Source organism: Leptosomus discolor, chromosome 1, assembly GCF_034619465.1.
Source record: "Leptosomus discolor isolate bLepDis1 chromosome 1, bLepDis1.hap2, whole genome shotgun sequence".
NCBI lineage: Eukaryota > Metazoa > Chordata > Aves > Leptosomiformes > Leptosomidae > Leptosomus > Leptosomus discolor.
The window spans coordinates 204,868,923-204,891,169 of record NC_141391.1 but is presented as its reverse complement, the minus strand read 5'-3'; the positions used below and the strand labels follow the sequence as shown (position 1 = coordinate 204,891,169).

The 22,247-nt window shown below is 39.1% G+C and overlaps 1 protein-coding gene across 2 annotated transcripts in view; it reads right to left on the bottom strand.

Annotated features, from left to right (window-relative positions):
• The window catches only part of RELN (reelin), a 297,464-nt gene that overhangs the window by 125,731 nt on the left and 149,486 nt on the right, over window positions 1-22,247 (bottom strand). For both annotated transcript variants that reach the window (XM_086474260.1, XM_086474253.1), the window contains exons 9-10: window positions 11,835-11,931; window positions 8,812-9,052 (exon numbers count right to left, since the gene is read on the bottom strand). In XM_086474260.1, the coding sequence (XP_086330386.1) occupies window positions 8,812-9,052; window positions 11,835-11,931 (338 nt within the window). The remainder of the gene's footprint in view (window positions 1-8,811; window positions 9,053-11,834; window positions 11,932-22,247) is intronic.

Sequence of the window (22,247 nt, the reverse complement as noted above, 5' to 3'; positions counted from 1 at the left end):
CCAACTTTCTGTAACATCTAAATGGCTTAAGGGCCCCAAGTAAGATCTGGGATCCTACATCATGTAGCGTGCCTGAACAGTCTCCATATTTTTAAAGACTTTCATGAGAACCCTGTGTAAGGAGACATCTGCTACCCTCAGCGTGACCTCTTGGCTGGCAGGGACCTCTGGAGGTCTCTTATTCACCCTACCATGTCAAGTAGCACAAGCATCAACCAGATCAGGCTATGTCACAGTTGCAAAGGAGGACACAACCCTGAAGATTTTTAGAAGCTCAGAAGACAAAGATTGGGAATGTAAATAAAAGCACTGACGTTCATCCAAACCAGCTTCTGTCCCTGTTGTTCAAGTCAAACTTGTGAATCAATAAATACCTCTTGGCTTTACAGTATGAGATTTCTTTACTTGGAGAGCAGAACAGAGGGCAACTAAATGATATAACTGTGCCATTCAGAGAAGCATCAACAGGAAACACTAGTGTGAAATTCCTCAGTGTAACAGATTTTTGGCTGAGGTGCTGCATATCATCTTCCCGAGGTTTGTCCCCACACTTCCATGAAAATGTTGTTCACCTCTGTGCCTTTAAAGCATCCACAGTCATCTTTACCATCCTTTAATTAGGTTTTTATCAGAGGCGAATACTGATGCACCTCTTCATATTATCTCTCTTGGGCCTAATGGCCCCGATGATTCTTTCGGACAGCTGCAGCCTCACAATTTATTTTTTGGCGACATTTCTTGCATTGGAATGAATGTGTTGGGCATTTGGGCAGTGCCAGCTTGCAAAGGGCTGACGGCAGATGGAAAGAAATCTGCCCAGTATGCCTTCACCTCTACACAAGCAGAGGGCCATCAATTTCCCCCATTAAGGAGTTGTCACGCAGCCCACCCAGCTGGAGGAGCATCTCTGATAGCCAGGCTGGCTGGCGTGTGCTATTCAAATACAAAACACACTTTAAAAGGAAACGAAAATATCATTTGTCGGCAAATTGAAAATGCATGGCTTTGACCGCAGCCAATCTTTTAATGACTGTAATATTTTAAGTGATTATTTTTGCCACTTCAGATTGCTCCTTAGAGAGGAGAGGGTTTTTAATTAAAATCTAGGCAATGCAAACAGATGAGATATGAGAAGCAGAGGAACAAGAAAAAAAAGATTAAGAAAATTAATTAAAGCAGCATTGTCAATGGAGCCATAAATTAGATATTGTGTCTTTCTGGGAATGAGTCACACAGGTCTTAAAAATCTTTAGATTTTGACATGATAGCAGTTACAAGGATAGTTTCAGTCTTGATAAAATCATACTCTGTATGCAACATCTTAGCCAGCAAAGGTATGACGACAGAATTTAGGAAAGATTCTGAATTCTGTGAATTTGGCTGTTTCTTCTGGCTTGAAGTTCTTTTTTTTTAACCAAAGGAAAAACCACAATGTGATTAGAAAACTTTCCCATGAGATAAACAGGGCTATAATCTTTTCCACATGCTACATTTAATGTAGGTTACGGAATGAAACCCTTGGCTGCACATGCAGGCCAGGTGCACGGAGGGTTATAGTGCACCTTCCCTTTCCAAAACAACAGGAGGAAACTTGTCCAGTGATGTAGTAACAAACAGTTTATAAAGTGTGTTTTCACTCATCATTTCCAATTACAGACTGTTATTCAAAGGCTAGTGCTCAAAACACTTCTCTTGTTTATGAGTGATTTGTATGATTTGTATGAGTCTTGATTTTCTAGGACATATCATGATGTTTGTACAACACAGGTCATTCTTGCAGTGACTGGTTTCCTTAATGAGTCGTTTAACTGGCATGAACTGAAGTATTCCTCTATATGATTGGAAACTATTGATATTTCTAGCACTCTGCAGTGAGCTTGATTAAACCTCATCTTTTCTTCTGAAATTAATGATGCGTATTTACAACACTGTAACATCAGAGTGAGAGTCAGCCAAAATACTTTCTACTCTTTGGCATCTAATGGGTCAATTTGTGCTGTTTTTATAAATGTGCATCTCACAGTTGCCTGCAAAGACCAAATTCTTTCATTTTAGGAGGCAGGAAAGACCCCTGATGCTTTGACACTAGCTCAGAGCTAACACTGGCTCCCTGCCACCCTCTACAACACTCTGAAGCTGCAGGGAACTGGCATGGAGAAAGGTGCAAGTTCAACATTGCTGCCTGACAGTGGTTCTCAGTACCACTGTCAACCGCTTATCAGTTCCAATGAACCCCTAGGCATTGCATCTAAGTATTACTATTTTAATTAAAAGTGGGATTATTAAAAAAAAAAAAAAAAAAAAAAGAAGAAGAAAGCAAGAGCAGTTCCATACATGGGCTAGATCCAGCCCTGTGGATATACAGATGCCTCCTCATGGGCACAGCTCAGAGTGCCCACCCTCTCACTAAAGGGAGCTGGTCAACAGGTTTTGTGCACCCTGCTTCACTTCCTTCACCTCTCCTCCATTCTCACACTCCTCCTTCCACCCACAGAGAAGCAGGAATGGCTCTCAGATGAGGTGCAGCAGGAAGCCTGCTCAGCTCTTCTCAGGAAGACATGGTGGATAAGGGCTCCTGCAAGGCAAAGCAGCTGGCTAAAAGGCTGGGTTTGGCCCACAGGCCAAATATTGTCTTGCTATATCTTATCCGAAAAACCAAAAAAGTCTTGTCAGAAGCACCTATACCTATGTCATTTTGGCCAATATAAGGTCATAGCAATCTCAATCTGACATTTTCACGTTGGCATACCTAGAGCACCACCTTCCCTCCTGCAAACAAATATATTTGATCTGATTCAGGCAATGGGTTCTCCAACCATTTTTTAAACAAGAATTTAAAAGCAAAAAAAATGGAAAAAAAATCTTGTTCAATTCGGCACAAACAATTAAACACAACAAAGATATATATGGAATATTAGGGTGTTTGTTTTGAAAGAAGACTATCCAGTGCCATTCCTATTAATTAACAGAGTATTCAGAGATTTGGAAATTGCTCTGGAACTGTGGGAAGTGGAATAGCTTAATCAGCCTTTCTGTTTTCCAAACTCCTAGGCCTGCATGCATGTCTTCTCTGCTCAATGACTCAGAGCAACACAGGTTCAGGAACGACTTGCAGATCTAGGTGTGGTGAAAGGTCATTGAGTTTTACAGACATATTTTCATCATATTTTTCTGAGCATGAACGTTCAGTTCTCCCACTCTCTCTTACGCAGCTTTCTTTTCTGCTAAGCTGGCACACATTTCTAGGAAATTAAAATGAGCTGAATGGTGATGACATCTTAGTTAAGAGGCTTACTATATCAGTATATTGGGATGTTTTCAGGATTTGTTAGCTATGTCCATAGTAGTGACTAACATGCACCAGGTACCATTCCCCCTTCCTAAACCCAGCTTGCTCAATGAGGGTGGCAAGACCTTCCCCCCTTGCCCCATCCCATGCTATGCCAGGCTGCATGCTCACAGCTCAACAGCACAGACAACCTCAAGCGTAGTCCCTAAGTCCTGCAGACCAAACAGACTAAGCTGAGCAGCTGGACTGCAACCTTCAGCCACCAAGTGAAGAGCAGCTGCAAGAACTATGAGACAGCAATTCTGTAACTTGACTCTTTACAAAGGTGAGAATTGTCACAGGGTTAACACATCGTGACCAAATACATTGCCACTCTACTGTCTGTAATGATCTATACCGCTTTTTCCCAGATTTCTCCACTGTGAGACAAGTGGTTTGGTCTTGATGCTATTTTTACGTAATCAGAGCACTGCAGAGAATAAACTATAAGACTGCTGAGGTTGTCTCCCTTCTCAACCTCAGTTTTTGAGCTTGCACATCCAATCTTGGACCAGGGCAGAGAAAACTAAAGAACTTGTCAAATGTTGTACCTCAAAACAATTTCTGGTCAAATATACAAGATATATGAAATGTCCACTGAAAGATGAGACTGCTTTTCTGTTCAATAGGAGTAAAGATCCAAGAAGCATTACAGAAGGAAGATTTCATCTTTTCCCCAAATTAGCTATGAAGTCTTGAGGTTCACAGACCTGTAACAGCTCTCAGAGCATAGCGCTTCTTCATGTGTTTCAGCAATCTCAACCACCAGTGCAACATCCTAACCATACTCAGTTGCAAGGCCATGCTCATGCTCAGAGCTGTCACTGGAAATATTGAAATGCAGTCAGGAATTTATCCTGTTCAACACCCTTCCACACAGTCCAACACAGATAAATACATTCCAGTGGATCCAATTAATCTCCTAAGGGTTGCTTGGCCTTGCTAACAGTGTCTTTCTTGTCTTTTGCTGTCTTCTTTGGAACCGAAACACACAAATTCAGTGGCTTATCTCTCAGCTTGCTTCCTACCGCAGTAGCCAGTTCCAGCTGCGTCTGGAACCAACCATGTGCTTTCAAACGAGAAGCAACTGCTCCTGAGTGCAGCAAGAAATGTAATGAAACTCCTGGTCCAAGCTCACGCAGACTGGGAGAAGAGGAGAAACCACTTCCCAAGCTGGGCACAGATGAGTTCCCACAAAAGCTTATTGAGAACACACTGTCCAGATCCACCAAACTGGAGTCAACACGTTGGTCTGTAATTACTATTAATGCTTGCACTGCCACTCCACTGACTGAATCCATCACAGAACCTAATCCAGGACCCAGACAACACTGTTTATGGTAGTACTTTTTTTGTTTCAGCTGTCTTTTTACCTTATTATCTAAGCAGCTATTACTCTGAGTGGTTTTATTAGCAAAACTCCTGAGTTTGTAATGTTTGCTATTTATTTTAGTAGATCTCATGTACTACCAAAGTAAATGTTCTACAGAAAAAAATATACTTTCTTTGCAACTTGATGTGCATCCAACAAGAGCATGTACCAAGTATAACAAGCAATTCTAAAAGCCACCTCCTGAGCAGCTATTGGGAAAGAACTTGCTGAACTACTGCATGAAGGGCACAAACTCTTCTCTTGTTTTGCACTTTCTTCTCCTGCAAAGTAGAGACATAGAATAGACACAAAAAAAATTGGTTTATTTTCTTATTTCAGGAGAAAGATTGAGATGCTAGAGGTAGGGAAAAGGAATTCAGAAGTCAGGAAGATGGAAAATGAGGAGGAAATCTCAAGCAGGACACCTAATCCCGAAACAAAACTGTGGGATTGGCAGCAGAATTTTTCTGGATTAGTGGTTATTTATGTGCCTCATACTCAATAAATCCCTTCTCCTGAGTGACTTTTTTCGGGTGGGTGAGAGTGCATTCAGCAGGTTAAGGGAATTTCTCCTCCCCCTCTACTCTGCCCTGGTGAGGCCACACCTGGAATGTTGTGTCCAGTTCTGGGCTCTCCAGTTCAAGAGGGACAGGGAAGTGCTGGGGAGAGTCCAGAAGAGGGCTACAAAGATGGTGAGGGGACTGGAGCATCTGCCCTACAAGGAAAGGCTGAGAGACCCGGGGCTCTTTAGCCTGGAGAAGAGAAGACTGAGAGGAGATGTCATCAATGCTTATAAATATCTAAAGGGTGGGAGTCAAGAGGATGGGGCCAGGCTCTTTTCAGTGGTGCCCAGTGACAGGGCTAACCCCCACCATTCTATGATAGTGGAAAAAAAAAAGTGTCATGTGAAACTGCTTATCTCCACATGGCCTGCAACATACTGAGGTAGTCACATCTTTCACTAAATACAGCCTACTGAACCTACATGAACCACAGCAACAGCAACATTTATTCTAAACTACCAACGAATCGTATCTTAATGCCTATCTTTACTAACAGAGTAACCCACTAAGGCCACAAAATGGTATTTAATGAGAATTCACTTACAGGGCTTGGGATGGCTGGAGGGGTGGGTGGGGTGGACAGTTCTAAAGTGCTAGGACTGTAATGGTAACTGGATTAGGCCAGGGACTGTTCTCTGACCTTGACGACAAGTGACACAGCAGAGTTTGCATTCACCTGGGCAAACTTTCTCCTCCCAGAAGAGTGGTGTCATCCCTGTGGCCTACTGGAAACAGTCCCTGGCCCATCCATGAGGGTACATACTTTGAAGATAATGCCTGGAAGATTGCACAAGACAAAGCCAAGCAAGGGGGTGTTACAACAACTAAGGTGTGCAAGATCATAGAATCATAGAATACGAGGTTGGAAGGGACCTCAAAGATCATCTGAACCTTTCTTGGCAAAGGCATGGTCTAACAACATGGCCCAGCACCCTGTCATGGGCTCATGTTCATACCCTTGTTTGCTTCATTCACTATCCTGTATGTGCCACAGAGCCTCCAAGAAGGTTCCATCATCTGAGCAACACCTGCTGAGGCAGTCCAGAAGTAATCACTTAGACAAAAAGTAAACACGTAGAGAAAAACTGTTTCTACTCCTTTTTCTACCAGAAATAAGTATGTATTTTCTCCTCCCCTTTCAGTTTTGACTGCCAACTGGATGAGCTATCTCAGACTGGCACTGCCCTTCCATCTGAGAAACTTGCAATATCAGTCATTCTGGGTGGTCAAAGATGGAGAGCAAGAAAGGATGAATACAGAAAATAACCCCAGTAAATGGAAGAAATTTAGAAATACAACCTGTCTTGCTTCTTTTTGTTTTTTTCTTAATATTTAATTCCCTTGGTCCAATGAAATCACTTATCTTTATGGCACAATTTAGGAAAAGAATTGACGCACAGTTTTGTATACACTAATCAAAAGCGAGTTAGACAACAAATAACATCTAGAAATGTGATTGTTCATTGGCATTGTTAAAGAAACTCATAAGCAAAATGCTGCTTGAAACAGAAGTGACTGGTGTGATTACATTTAAAATGTGATGTAAAGTCATTAGCACAATGTATGAAGATTCTCACCTTTCTATTGATACAAAATAGTGTGTTTGTGATGAACTGAGATTAGAGCTATGCTAAATGTTTTAAAGGATGCTAAATGTTTTAAAGACAATATTAGAGGTTTTTGTTAACTTTTATATAGTTTCCAATCCTGAAAAGCACAAAACTTTGTCCAAAAAATTGTTCTTGGTGTTGTAATGCTATGCCAGGTTCTATGTTGAATCTGATGTAAATCTTGACCCAATTTATAGTTTTACTTTTGACATAACATGAAATTCACATTGCAAAATCTGTTCAAATCATATTTGGCAAGATTGTTCCTGAAAATTTGAGGAAAACTGGAGCAAAAACCTTAAAAATGAAATTTGAGTAGGGGACTGCTCTGGTGATAACCTAGATACACTGAAAATGTTTGAAATAACCACAGGGTACCATGAAGAATAAAAGCCCTGTGTCACACATAGCCTTAATCCATTGTGGCTACACTACAGCCTTACACGTCACCTTAACCTGGTTGAGCGGCCACACGCAGCCAAAGGTAGCTGGGAACAGACAGATGCATATTTCACCTGTCCCTGAGACAGAAGACGATCTTGGAGGAATGGCAGGTTGGTGAATCCTCACATCTCATATAAGGTTTAAGTTTGAATAGGATTTCTGTCTAGAAGCACTAAGTGATCTCTGTGTTTAGGTCTTTCATCTTACATGTAACCATAGTTGTGTATATACACAAACTGGCTGAGTTTAGTAAAAAAAAAAAAAAAAAAAAAAAAAAAAAGAGGTTTACTTGCTAAAATTTAGATGCTGTTTGTGCATGTTTCAGAAGGACCAAGCACTGTTTAGGCTTGGCCAGCTGAGAAGAAGTAACTGTGCCTGTGGCACATTAATCCTTGCTTTGCTTTCACACCTTCACATGTGTGGGCTGGATTTTAAAATCCAGAGGTAAGACTAACAATACCACAAATGTGAACTGGATCACAGAAAATTACTTCATTAAATACATAGTACATTATTTTATTCTAAAAACTCACTAAAACAACTTTGTTATTGTAGTTTAAACGGCCTTACTGAAGTAAAAAAAAAGTCAATACAAGGGTACTGTGAGTAGATTAGTGGGAATGTTTATTTCTAAAAAGATTAATCTGAGGCCATTCATATCAGGTTCTGTGGGAAAAGGATGAGGCCATAACGCACCTCTTTCTGCCCTCAGTGTTCAACATCTGTTTCCTGTGCAATTGCCAAAACCGTTACCAGCATCATAAATGAACCCCTACATCAAAACTGCTTTTTTGTGAATGAAAAATAGAATGGAAACAGAAAGTCAGCTGCTGCAGAGCTTCTGGCTGCTTGGAAACATAGAAAGCAAGAATCCAACTGATTTCCAGATGTTGAACCACTCTGCATTTGAAGGAACTTTCACAGAGATCTTGTAGGGCTCCTTAGAGTTTTCCCAAGGTTGTATGATCTTACTGGATCTCATATATTAAAACAAGATTTTAATGAAAAAGACTTTTAAGGAGCAGCTACTACCTGAATGCATGCTGAAATGCAGATGTGATATTCACAGTCAGAAAAAGCGGGAAACCATAGGGTTTTCATGGTGGTTTGTGATGAAGTGAGTAGAGGTAGCCGAACAACACCAAGATAAATGAACAGATAGATTTCAAAATATCCAATAGAGAGACTTGATTTTGGTTCATAAATATTGCACTGTTTTGCTAAAAGGAAGCTATTTCTCGTTTTCTGTTACGTGATCTTTGACATGACAATATAAACTGTCATTTGGTTTTGGTCATGGCAGAGAAGTTGCATTGTTCCAGAAAGCCCCGATGGGACAGAGAAAAGGTAAAAACAAAGTAAAAAAGAGCTGAATTCTAGAAGCAGATGGAGTGGGCTAAACACCCTTTTGTGTTCAGAGTTTGGTTGGATGTTACTGACTTTTTCTACATACAAGAGTAATAATAACATTAAGCCATAGAAAATCAGACTAACCTTAACTGTGGCCCCAGGGAAGAAAAGCCAGTTGCCAGTATCCACAGGATCAAGATTATCTTCTAACACAACTTTCCTGTGAGCAGCATTTATGATCAGGATGTTGTCCAATGCCCAACAGGCTTCATACACATCACCAGCATGGACATAATCCTGTTTCCACTGAAAATGGATGTTCTCCCCTTTAGCATCTTCAGGAAGGTACAAAATGTGGATGATTGTGCTGACATTGGAAGGGGCACTGAAAAACAATGATATGGAATTAGAACAAGTTTAAGCTGTAGCCAGGAACACCTTTCCCTCATTTAATACATTTACTAGTTGTGACACAGTTGTGCTGATGTCCCTTGCATGCTGATAAATCTTCTATGGAGATCAGAAAATACCTGCCCTGAGGCAGAGTCCCACTGTGCCAGACAGTCCACATACAGCCCAAACAGACAGCCTTGCTTCAAAGAAAGTGCAAACTAATGCAATAAATAACAGATCAATGCAGATGTTTGGAGAGCAGGAAGAAAGAGCAGGTCAACATTCATATTCGATGCTGGTCATAGCTCCCAGGTGACTGGGCACTGTCTGTATTTCGCATGTATGGCCAAAAGGAAATGTTAAGGAAGCACTTTACAAAAACACGTGTCCCAAAATGTGATTTTTGCATGAGCTTTCACCAAAAGAAACTTCTTTCTTCTGGTGCCTCAGTCCCTCATAGATCTGGATGGAGCAGAATAGCCAGAGAGAAAAGCTGTGAATTTTCTCTGACAAACATGTCCTTCCAATCCCACATCCCTGCTATCAGGTTAATTCTGTGGATGAGGAGGGCCAGGTTGCCTTTCTTTCCATGTTCTGCTTCAGGAACAATATAGAAGAAACAATCAGTTTGTCCTCTCACTGCTGAAAATGGAAAATATAGGAAGGAGAGGCAGACCTGGAGTATTAGTATCAGACAATGATCAGGGCCTTGAACTCCGCTTTCCAGAGCTGTCCTCAGAGCTGTGAAAGGACTGAGGTTCACCCCAAGCTCTGGGTGAACATCTTTACATTGCTAGCAACAATGAAAGGACTGAGCTCTGTGTGCAAGGAAGGGATGTTGAGAATTATTATTTTTTTTAATTATTAATCACTCAGCAAGAGAATTAGCCACATTCAAACCTCAGGCTGCAAGGAGTTACAAAATTGGGATCTGCAAGATGTCAGCTACTCAACCATGCCTCTGCTGTGGTAGTGATGCTTTGGTGGATGAATAGTTTGTCAGGGACAATCCAGAGCTTTTACGGAAAAAAGCCACCAATAGCTTGCTTACATAGCAGAAAGTACAGGAGCGTCTCTTTGTAATGCAAAACATTAGGGTGTAGTGAAATGTTGAAAAGCAACTGTATTTGTCCCATGTTCACACCCAGAATCTACGCCCACAACTCATCCTGAACTTGCTAAACCTTATGTCTATCACCCTCCACCTCAGCACTGCTCTGAGGCATTGTCCTTGCTTCTCCCTGAGCCCACACAGAGCACCCACCTTCCCTGAGAGTTCCTTCCTCTCTCTCCCAGGAGTCCAGAGCCGAATTCCCACCAACACAACACACATTGACACAACACCTTCCCTTTACAGCTGCCCTCCTGTCCCATCTCCCCCCAGTTCTCCCACTGTTACCCGGAGCTGCATGTAGTACAGTGAAAGGTGCTTAAAACACGTTCAACTAAACACTGTAACTCATACGGACCACAGGAGAAACAAACAGCCTTTCGTAATTCATCCTCTCCACTTTGCATGACATTGCTCTATTAACCTATTTTCTACTGCCGATTCCAGGAGTCAAAGTTGAAGCAACACAGATCAAACTGTATACCCATTAGCTACAAATAATTTGGGTTTTAAGGGCTTGTTGTTTTCACCATCACAACCCTTGAGTTTCCTGGTTTGCAGAGCTATGGGGGTAACTGAACTGGTGTTGTGGACTAGGTAGATAATTTTACGTCAACTGGAGAAAAGTAAAAGGTATGGTGTGGTTACTCTGAGGCAACTCCAGTGGCTGCAGTGAAGTTACTATTGCTTTGTATTTTTCTGAGATAAGAATTAGCACCATTTGTTTTACTAAAATTGTTCATAATTTGTGTCAATGAAACTATAATCCCGTTTCCACAAGGAGTAGGAGGATGAGATAATAAAATCCACAGCCTTGCATCTACAGTCTTGTGTAGTCATCAGAAATTAAGTAGTCTTTTGCCCTGCAAACTGTCTCAATGGACCAAAAATAGGCTCAAGCAAACTGCCTGTGTGGCACAGACACTGAGGTAAGTCAGGAAGGGAGACTGAGATGCTATGAGGACACTACGTATAAACAACGTTTTTTCTTCCCCAGTTGTACTTGTATAACTATGTATATATGCCAATGCACAAAATACCTTTCCTGATATTATTTAATATAATGTTAGTTTGGTTCTCTTAGGAAAATCCATCTCCAACACCGACTCTCTCTTTAAAGGTGTGCATATTGCAGTAAAAGATTTTAAAATCCCCATTCATAACCCTTTGTGCTTTCACGTAAATCAGGTTGCTTAAAAACAAGGCATAATCCACCATAATCTTGTCATTATAGGAGTGTTAGAGCAAAGTGTTCATATCAAACTATAAACCAATTTTATTGAACGTTTTATCCTACTAAAGTAGAAACTCATGACACTATAAATTATGGCTCTTGCTAACATTAAAAGTGGTGCTAAAATGCAAAAGTCATCAAAGTTTCGGTTTGTCAGGCACCCGAACCTGCTGGTTATTGGAGCTGCATTTTTAAATTTGAAGTCATTCTCTCCCTTACTTCCCACACAATCAATGGTTGAAATTGTGATTTACCAAACCCAGTAGCAGTTCTGCAATTAGCTTTAGTGACCATAATTTCACCCCTCATCTTTTATCATGAACAAGTGAGAACTGCAAACAACAATTAAAACAAGTTTTAAAAGAGCCAGGTTTAAACACCACCTGCTCAGCTGGAAAGCATGAAAATGATGAAAAAGCTGTAACAAACCTAATTTTCTCCAGCTGAGTCCAATCTGCAGAACTATTCTTACTGTAGGACACGGTGATGCTGGGATCTGAGTAACTAAAGCGACATGAACCCGATCCTGGGAAAAGCAATAAAATGAGAAGTGTTACGACACAATGAAGCAATAAATGATCCTCCAATAACCACAGTTGCTGACTGTGCCTTTGTCACATCATCAGTTCTCCCAATTTTAAAGTGCTATGATTGATGATGAAATTTCCTATGATCTGTTGCTGAAAGTAAACACAAAATAATGCATGCTTTATGCGTCAGAAATAAAGTAGAAATGATAAATCACAGCAGTGCTGTATAATCTCTGCAAATTTCCCAGGGGAAGCCAAGTAAATTACTTAACACCCCCCACTGCAGGAAAAAAGACACCATATAATGTTTAAACAAACCTTCTTATTAGAGAATAATCCACAAAGCCGAATTCACAGGGAAAACAATAAAAGACTGGGTTTTTGTATTACTGTGTTGAAAAAAAAAATTCCCAGAACTAAAAATACAGTAAGTGATAGGAAGATGTGTATGGAATTACTTGAGCCAAGAACATATGTGCTTTAGGAATTTAAAATAATAAAGATGTTACAAAATCAGTTATTTTAAGAACGCCTGAAGATAATTAAATTAAGAAATCATTCAATATACTCACTAGAGCCTATAATTAATAATAAACATTTGATGCTGATCTGGGAATCTCAGAACACTTTACAAAAAATGAACTAATTAAGCCTTATGGCACCCCTGCAAGGTAGGGTAATATATTTACTTTTGATTTATAAAAGGGTGCCTTCTGGGTGTTGTCACAAAAGATGAGCTTAACAATTAATACAGGAAACAGTCAAAATAACAAATACTGGGATTGAAAGATTCAACCTAGAAAACATGTTAAACAATCTCAGTGGTAATTAAATACACTAAACCCACTTTTTTTTTTCCGCAGACATCAGATAATTCATCCATCTCAGAAAATTCAACACCCACTAAAACAGGCAAATCCTAACCTGTGCTCCAAAGACCAAATCTCTACTTCATAAGCATGATGAAATGTGCGATTCAAAGCAGCAGACACCAGCTACCTTCCCTATTTAACTCAATTAAGTATCACCTCTGATAGCATCAGAATACTGAGTGAGTACCACAGCTTTGCTCACAGTAGGAGTATGTATTACACGTGCTACGAGTAGCATGTTATGTTTATGTGTGCTCCAGGTATGTCCGATCACACTGGAAGTTGTTTATATACTTATTTTAATATATGTGTAATGTAGATACATGTACTCAGATGTGGAAACTGCTGACCATAAAATACTGTCATTTTCCAACTCAGGGTACTTATTTTTGTAATTAAATAAATGGCCTGATTAAAAAGGTGTTAACTGCTTGTACAAAAGAACAGCTTACACATTTTAATGGGAACATATGTCATTAAGCACACTGCTTGCAGCCCCAGCTCCCCCGAGGCAGTTCACATTCACAGCTTTCAGCTCTACAGGACGTCTTTTCTCCTCTGAGATACCTATCGCATACCTCTGCAGGGCGAAAAACACCCCAAAACATGGGATGAACTCCCAACTCTCTAATTTTGCCTGATACATCAAGTAGTATCCTGGATATGACCCACAAAGTTGCTTTCTTCTATCTTTTACTAACATTAGATTGCAAATAGAGGAACAGATACTTCTGAGCCACTACAGCTGCGTGTGGTACGTTCAGCTGGTCTGACACGTACTCTTGCTGTAATGAGGCACAGAATAATTAATATTGCAAAGGCAGCAGGACTTTGAATTACCAACCATGTACCCAAAATGACTACAAAGCAACTGTCTGGTTATATTTTACTGACAAGGCATTTTATTTCTATCACATTAAAACCAAGTGATATCAGGAAAAGCCTTTGCGTTTCATATTTGCCCATCTGCTGAGATGGTCTACTTCACTGAGAGACATCTGCTGTCGATTCCTGCTGCTGTGGCATTTAGGAGTTAATCACACTCTTTCATTTTATTTCAGGGGAATTCAGTTCAAAAAGCAGTGAAATTCAGCCAGTTTAACCACTGTGGCTGACCAGAGGCTGTGAGGCAAAACAGCAACATACTGAGTTTTCTGTTAGACAGAAATTAAAGGAACATAAACAATAAAAATAACCAGCAATATAGGCTTTATAACATGTGCCATTTCAGTTAGTGTTACAATCAACTTTTGGTACAACGCTCTTAAACAAAGCCAAGTCCAAATACATCACTAAAAATGGGAAGAAGGCCATATTTGCTGCTCATACTGCAAAGACATAAGAAATGAGTGTTTCCTGTCAGTACAACCAATATGAAAAATGCCGTCAGTTAAATCTGAACACCCTCAAACTATGCAAGGGAGATAAAATTATTGCTTAAAAGAAGTGGGGCCAATGGAAAATGGCTTTTCAAGGTAGATGTGGTATTTCACTTGTGTAATTGGAAAGGGAGCAATGGAGACGGAATGAAAAGGGAGGAGACAAGTGCTGGGTTTTATTATTATTTTAATAAGCAGAATAGGTTGTATTAAGATTGAAATTAGTTTGGGAAAGTCATCAAGGTCAATGTAAGTAGCAATTACTGGCTGTGGTGACAAAAGTACTTTTATATTCGTGACTCAAAATCATAAAATAGCAAGATTATTTATCATTTAAGTATCTAATTCTGTAAAACTCGAACTGACAGAAGCAGCAAAGAACGAAATTCATCCATTTGAAAAAAACATCAACAAGGTTCAGGCATTATTCTTTGCCATTTCAACCATCTTTTTTATATATACAAGAAGCACATGGATCTGGTTCTTGTGTCTTTTACAAAGCCAATATTCATCTTAGTTTATATTAAGAGTTTCTTCCCAAGAAAAGGGAGGAAGGTGAACATACAATTGCACTCCAGGACAGGGTTTACTGAGATTGTATTGAAAGCCACTGGCTTTCAGTATAATTTTTAATATTACTTTCAATATTCCTATTACTTAATACTATTACTATTACTCCATGTTACTGTTTTTTTCAGTAATCCTAAACTAGGATTATTTAAATCATTTTGTAGAAATCTGTCATTTGGATGTTTGCCGCTACCTTGACCAGCAAAGCTATCCTCTGGCTTTGAGAAGAAATAGATGATCAAAATTCAAGTAGTAACATAGCAAGAACTGAGGGCAAATTCAGCTGGGGAAGGGAGGTGTCCTTCACACTGCTTCCAGGAATGGTGATAAACAGTTTGTCAGCTGCGAGCAGAGCAGCAGGGGCAGATGTCACACTATAAATCTTCATACCCTCCCATCCTCCAAAGAAAAAGTTGTGCAAGATGGCATAAACCCTTTTGAATTAGATTAGAATAGGCTTGTTTTAAATCAAGAATGTCCGAGTTTTAAATTAGCCATGAAAATGGGTAATAAAACATGCACATTGATTACCATAAAGAAGCCTACGCTAGTAAGTTACCACATTAGAGAAAAATGCCATTTTTTTCTTAAGCTATGTCACAGCAAACCTGATTCCTTGATGAGGTTATTGCTAGCTAAATCTGACTAAAAATTAGGATTAAACTTTTATACATATTTACTGGAGGCTGCTGCCGCCACACCAAACCACCCATCAACCAAGAATTTTCTCTAGATAGGCACACTTGTCCTTGGGTTTCAGGAACAAAGTATTTTTCTCCTTTGGAGTTATTTTTCTCCTTTTAATAGGCTTCTAGCTGGAGTTTACAGACTTCTTAAACTTTTGGAAAAAAGCTGGAGAGGAGACAACCTTCATGGATTTAAAACTAAATGTTACATTTGAAGCTTGGACTCTTTTGTCTGACCAATTTTGTCTGTTATTAAAACAATGAGCAGACTCTGTTATAAAACCCAACTATTTTTGTCTACTGAATAGTCTGAAACACTAATTTATTTGGCTTGTGCTTTATATGCTTGGATTTTGCCCCAAGGCAAATTTTAACAAAATAAAATTTACTCAAAATTGAATCCACACACTGGTGCTAATAGAGGAGGATTTTGACTGGCAGAGCATGGGAATGCTAAACAGCTCCTGACTGCTGCTTTATTAATTCTACCTAAACCAAGTAGGAAAGAATAGAAAAGGGAAGCAAAAATATGCTTCTCAATTGGTTTGCTCTTGTTCTGGAGGATTGGTAACCCATAGCCAGGAATTGACTAGCACTGACCATGTGCAACATGTCCAACAACTGAGACAGTCATGAATTTTTTGCCTTTTTTTTTGGTAAGACTTGTTAAGCTGATTTTGGTTTCCTTCAGTGCCATCTGACGTACCAGTGAATATTTTACGTGCCTTATTTTTCAAAATATCGCGCAGGTAGAAGTACTGAAAGCATAGTATTTCAGGACTTCATATCAGGTATTTTTATCCAGGTATTCAGTTATTTGTATCCAGGCTGACAATGGCAGGCAAAATTAATTTGCACTATGGCTTTGCCTCCAACTGTGTCAGATTTACAGAAACCTGACTCAAATGGCTGTTGGTCTTTGAGATATCTTAACAACATTGATCAGAAGCTGGTGTTTTGCTGAGATAAAACTGGGTGCCATCTGCAAGGGAAGCAATATTTTGCTCCTTATAGACTGTGACGTCCTCTGGCTCTTGACAGCCTCTTGATAGTTCCTGCAAGTGCTTCCGCGGATAAGCAGATGAGATATCTAATGCTGGCTTTAAGGAGAATGAGTCTAATGTGGAACTATACAAGAAAAATTCACACAAAAAATTTGTAAAAGTGTTTGAATTGTATCCTGACTGCGGCCTGAAAAACAAAAGGGAGCTGAAAACAATCCCATTTATCTAATGCTAGAAGATTGCTTTTATTCATTTTGTTAATGTGATGAATAATTGTTAGTGTTTGCTAAGGATTATGATTTGCTGATATCGCTTGAATTAAGCCAAACTGGGTAGTATAAATTACTAGTGGTCAAATTTGGCTGCCTTGTTAATAGTTTTTTCCAAATTAATGAACTGTATAGTTTGGTATAATGCATGCTCCGTGGATTCTGATTTTTTCGGGGTGTATGTTTATATTGGCTTCTGATCAAGAACGAGATGATTTTAACCATGTTAAAAGGTGGCATATTTTGTGCTGAATATACTAGAAGCATTGTTACAAAAATATGCAACTCACTGTTCATTCCATTCTGCCTTTGAAAACTTCTTCAAGAGAAGGTCACAAGAGCATTTTAATTTTTCTTTAAAGCCCCAACTTTGAATTTAGTTACAAGTGTGATTTTAATTATGACACATTTTAGTTCTTTAGACTATTTTTTAGTGTCTTTGTTTATAGCACAAGTTCAGAGTACAAATAAAGATTTTAAGTGTAAAATATCTTCAAATTAAAACTGTAAGAACTGTATTATATTTTGTAATTGCAGTCTTTTTTCATGAAAATAATTAAATATTTTTATTGCTGTCTGCTTTTTTCTCCCTTGTGAGAAGAGGATTTCCACTATCTGCACCCCTGTATATGTTCTGATAACCAATCTGAAATAAATACCTAATACTAGAAACCAAAAATGTCAATGGTGTTTGCCTTTGGCAAAAATCAGATCTACTCCAGCACTAGTGAGAATTACGAGTTTTTAAATGCACAGTCTCAACTATTTATTTTCTGCAGGTTTCAGAGAGCAGCTAACTTTTGTTCTATTGGCAGCTTTAGGCTGTTGCTCCTTTTGGAAATGCTGGGTAGTTACATCAAAATAAAAATAAATGGTTGAGAAGTGTGCTAAAAACCTCCACTGTAAAACTGTAGAAGATGAGAAGAATAATTAGTAACTACATTTGACACAAATTCATCAGAACGACTTCAGAAATCAAGTCCTAAAAATTAATCGGAGATCAAACCTTGAATAGACAGGGCCCTGAGCGAGCTGTCCTCGCCCAGATGGTGGTCCTGGTTGGAGTGTAGAGAGCACTGGAGCAGGGGACCTCCCGCAGTCCCTTCCTTCCCACACCCATCTCCTTCCAGGATTCCCAATAACAGTGAACATGCTTTTAATGAATTAATGCAGCTAATTTCCTTTAGATGAGAAGTCTGAGGAAATACTTATCTGGTTCAACTTCCTCTTAGTCTATTTATATTCAGAGATATGATGTGCTTCCTGCGCTCACATAAATTTGTTCCCTTCTAATGAACAAGATCAGATCACAATTCATATTGCTTCTTGTGCTGAGAACATTAAGGAGTGAAAAATAAGCCGGGCAGAAAGCTGTATTTCCCTTATGCCAGTTTCCAGTTTATTCTGATGTAAAGATGCTCAGTTGTTTATAGTGTTTCTTTCTGAGATACAACCAGCAGGTATGTGCTTGGTAATGTGTCTGTTGCCAAATAAACAATTACATAATGCTTCTAAATTTAGTCACGTTCTTAAGTGCACTGACATCGTATAGAGCACCTTGCTGAAGGAAAAGTAAGCAAGCTTATTAAGACCTGGAAGTAATGGACACCCAGGAATTACACCTACTGAAACAATAATATCATTAACACCTCAGAAATACTCTTGCAGTCGTTCTTAGATGTCTGACCAAGCAGTAAGTCCTGTGCTTATTAAGCATTTTCTGCTAGTATACCTGTATTGTATGCTTCAACATTATTGCCATTAAATGCTTAATGTCAAATTATGTGGAGATACTATAAGTGAGAGGGTGACTTTTCAATGAAGCTGGGCAAAATTCATATTATACAACCTTAAAGTAGTTCAGTAGTACACTAATATGTATCAATAAGTGGAAAGAGATGTTTTCTTTAACTCTCTTTAGCAGCCTGAGTCGGCTGTGGAGGTCAATAATAAAAAACATAAAGAGCTGATAAGGGTATTAAAATAGTGCAGGAAGGTAAATGATGTTTTACTTAGATCCCTACAGCCAGTTCATTCTAGAGAGGCAGTAGAAAACACACATTGGTCCCAAGAACTATGTAAAAGGAGATATCTTGAATATAAAGATTTGAAAGTCCTTTCCTTGCCGATTTTAGTGAAATTCCCTGGCACCAAAAAAATCTGGGAAATATTTTTTCTCAAGCTAAGTCCAAAACTGAGGTGTCTCTCTCTTCTGAAACCCTTGAAAACTGATTGCCTGCTATTAACTTTATATGTGGGTAAATAATAATTAGTTTGCCAAAGCCTTTTTTTTTGCGATTCCTGATGGGCTTTTCTATTTTTATCTGCTTTTGCTTTCGTGGAAACCCTCTCCCTCACCCACAGGAGAAAGAGTCAGGAGCATTGTGCTGAGCTGGGGCCTTCTATGTTTCCCCACTGGGAACTACAGATGCTTTGTTGTTTGTGTTAATTCAAAAATGGACAATTTTAATCATACAAAAGTGTTATCCTCATACAATGATATGAGCAGGATTAAGATGAAAGTCAGTCTGTAATCCAGCATTTATTATTTGCAGCAACCAATTCTATAATGGCCTGTGTTTGACTGCGAGGCGGTGGCTCAGCCACCTGCCCTGGCTCTGAATCCTGAGGCTCTCTTTATCTTTTCTGCTTTTCTTCATGTAGTAAATCTGTAACGCTCACATTTTAATTCCTAACAGCAGCAGAGAATCCCTGGTTAGGAAGTAAGACAGTATTTCATTGTAACCTTGGGCTAGCCAAAACAACACAAATCATTTCGCCCCAAGGCCATTAAAATGTCTTTCAAATGCAGCATTAACTTTAAACCCTGGCTTCAATCTAGGCATTATCTAGGCAACCCCTCTTGTATAACTCAGTAAAATCAATAAACACCACCTAACATTTCCACATGCTATGTGAAGTGTGCTAGATGATGTTACTTACCTGTCTTATTCTTTCACATTATATGTAATTTATAACCTATGCATCTAAAGGACTTCTCCGCCAGGAAGGTGAAACTACAAGATTTCATGTCAGGCAGTAGCAAATGGCAATTTGGGTACCAATTCAAAAACCTTAATATTGTTTTATCAGGGGGAAAATGGGAAATGAAGCAAGCAGAAGAAAGGCAGAATGGTGAATGACACCAATTTTGGCATTGAATTATTTTGAATTCTCAGGCTTTTTGTAAATGTAAAGGAAACAAAGACAAAAACCCCTGGGGGTTCAGATATACTCAGTGCTTTGTTCTCATTGCTTAGAGGTGACTGGATCTGAATATAACAACAATCAAGCTTCATTTCATAATCTTAATTTCTTATGGACATCAGTGCTTTAAATTAACTATTTCAAAATCTGTTTTTATGTATTATTTAAGCTCAGTTCAGACAGGGTTCTAGCTCAATTTTATTAGACAGCTTCCTGGCAATGAAATCCTTTAGAACCTCATGCCAGCCCAAAAGTGCTCCACATCTGCCTAATGCAAGACAGTCTATCTGTCCTGTGGCTACCAGGCCAGCAGAACTGGCCAGCCTCTTCCCTGTTAGTAATGCCATCAGCACAACTGTATGGATGTGCCATGCCTGCACAGCACACCTGGTGCTTCCTGGAAGGCATCAAAGCAGGAGAAATTTGGTGACCGAAGTTAATCATCCAGACAGGTGACTAAAGTGCAGGAGGTGGCTCAACTTTTGGCACCACAATTTCTATCATGAGTGTTTCTGTGTTCAGCTAACAAGATAGTGAGGGATATAGAAGATCAAATACCCTTCCATGATGAATTGAGAAGAGGCTTATTTTTCACTTTTGTTTTTTCTCTAGAGAAACATTAGTGATTTTTCATAGCAATTCTGAAGGAAATTGCTCATCTCTGTCCCATTCTGTTGAGGGCAAGCCCAGTTCTACCTCATGAAATGGCTATTACAACATTTGTCAGTCATCTGATAGCTTCTGCTAATTGTAAAGCCGACTAAACAAAACCAGAATTTAAAAGAAAATGATCAGCAATGGTTCCTCTCAGACAAAGCTATGGCCTATTTAACAAAACATGTTTGGATGTATAAATTTCTATTGAGTGGCCTGAATCCAAGCAGAGGATAAATAGACGACACAAAAGCAGTGCCGTCAATATAACAGCTGCCAACAGAGATTAATTAAAATGTGATAAAAATATAAAGGATAAGTGTCTTCAGACTCTTACATGGGGCCAAATGCAGCCATGGTTGCTCACACAGCTGAGCCAAAGTGGATTTGGGAGGTTTCTGGAGGGAAGGAGAAGGAATCACTGTCCCACACAGACGCTTTGCAGAGTCTTCCAGACACTGCTCTAGGGGACAGCCCAGAGAGACTGCTATTTCCTCCAAAGAAATACATGGGGGTGAGTGGATCAACTGCACTTTTTATGTATTTAGATAATTTTTGTAGGATTATTTTTTGTCCATCATGGTCTTTTATTCACTGAGGTTAATAAGAAAGTAAATGTGTTTTCTGAAGCATAGAAGCTTGACAGATAACGACTAATCCAAAGGGAGTATTCAACAATTCTGAATAATAATAATAATACATTCTGTAGTTTGACTATGCATCAGGGCAAAAAATAAGTATTTCTATTATCTACACAACGCACTACATTTTATAATTTAATTCTGCAAGACTCACACTGGTAACAAAGTCAAATTGCCACTATAAAAATGAAGGAAAAAACCTAAGCCTGAAAAAAATGACTTTGTTTTGTTTTTTTTTTTACTAAAGGTGATAAACACTTTCTATTCTTCATCTTCAACAAACATCAGTGAGACACTTAGCCCATGGATTTGCTGAGTAAATCAGCTCTCACGTAGACCCTATCGACCTTGGTAGTTCAGGAAGAGTAATAGAGACTGCTGGGTTAATGATTCACTAACCTAATGTCTTAGGGCGAGGCAGGACATGACATGAAAACCCTTTTGGAACCATTATGTCAAAGATCCGCACCCAAATCAATGACCCTTACTCATATGCTAATTAAAAGCAATCAATTGCATGTTTTAAACAGTTTTCTTCCTTACGCTTACAGAGGACTGTGAAAACAGCCAGCATTAAAAATAGACTGTAAATAAACTAACTCACATGCAAATTCTTGGTATGGGCATTGCATATGCACCTCACCTCTTCAAAACCAATGATAGTATAAATATAAAGTCATCACAGGTGATACAATTACTCTTCATTTAAGTACAAATGATGGTCTAATGGATTTAAAAATCTCAAGCAATTTGAAGTGAAGACAGGGCTTGTTACCCAGCCAGAAAGTAAAGTTGCAAGAGTGGAAAGTGTGTTTAACAGGATTGGAGATATTATTAGTTTCGTTACTGGCTTTAGTGATTATACGAAAACACTGCCAATGAAATATTTATGCATGTAAAAGCATAAAGTTTAGCATTTTATTTCCTTTTGGGGAAGATAGAAAATAGAGACAAAGGGGGTACCACTGAAAGAATATCTCCTGAGTGTTGTATCTGCACCCTGAATTAGTGGGCATCTGTCCTCACCAAA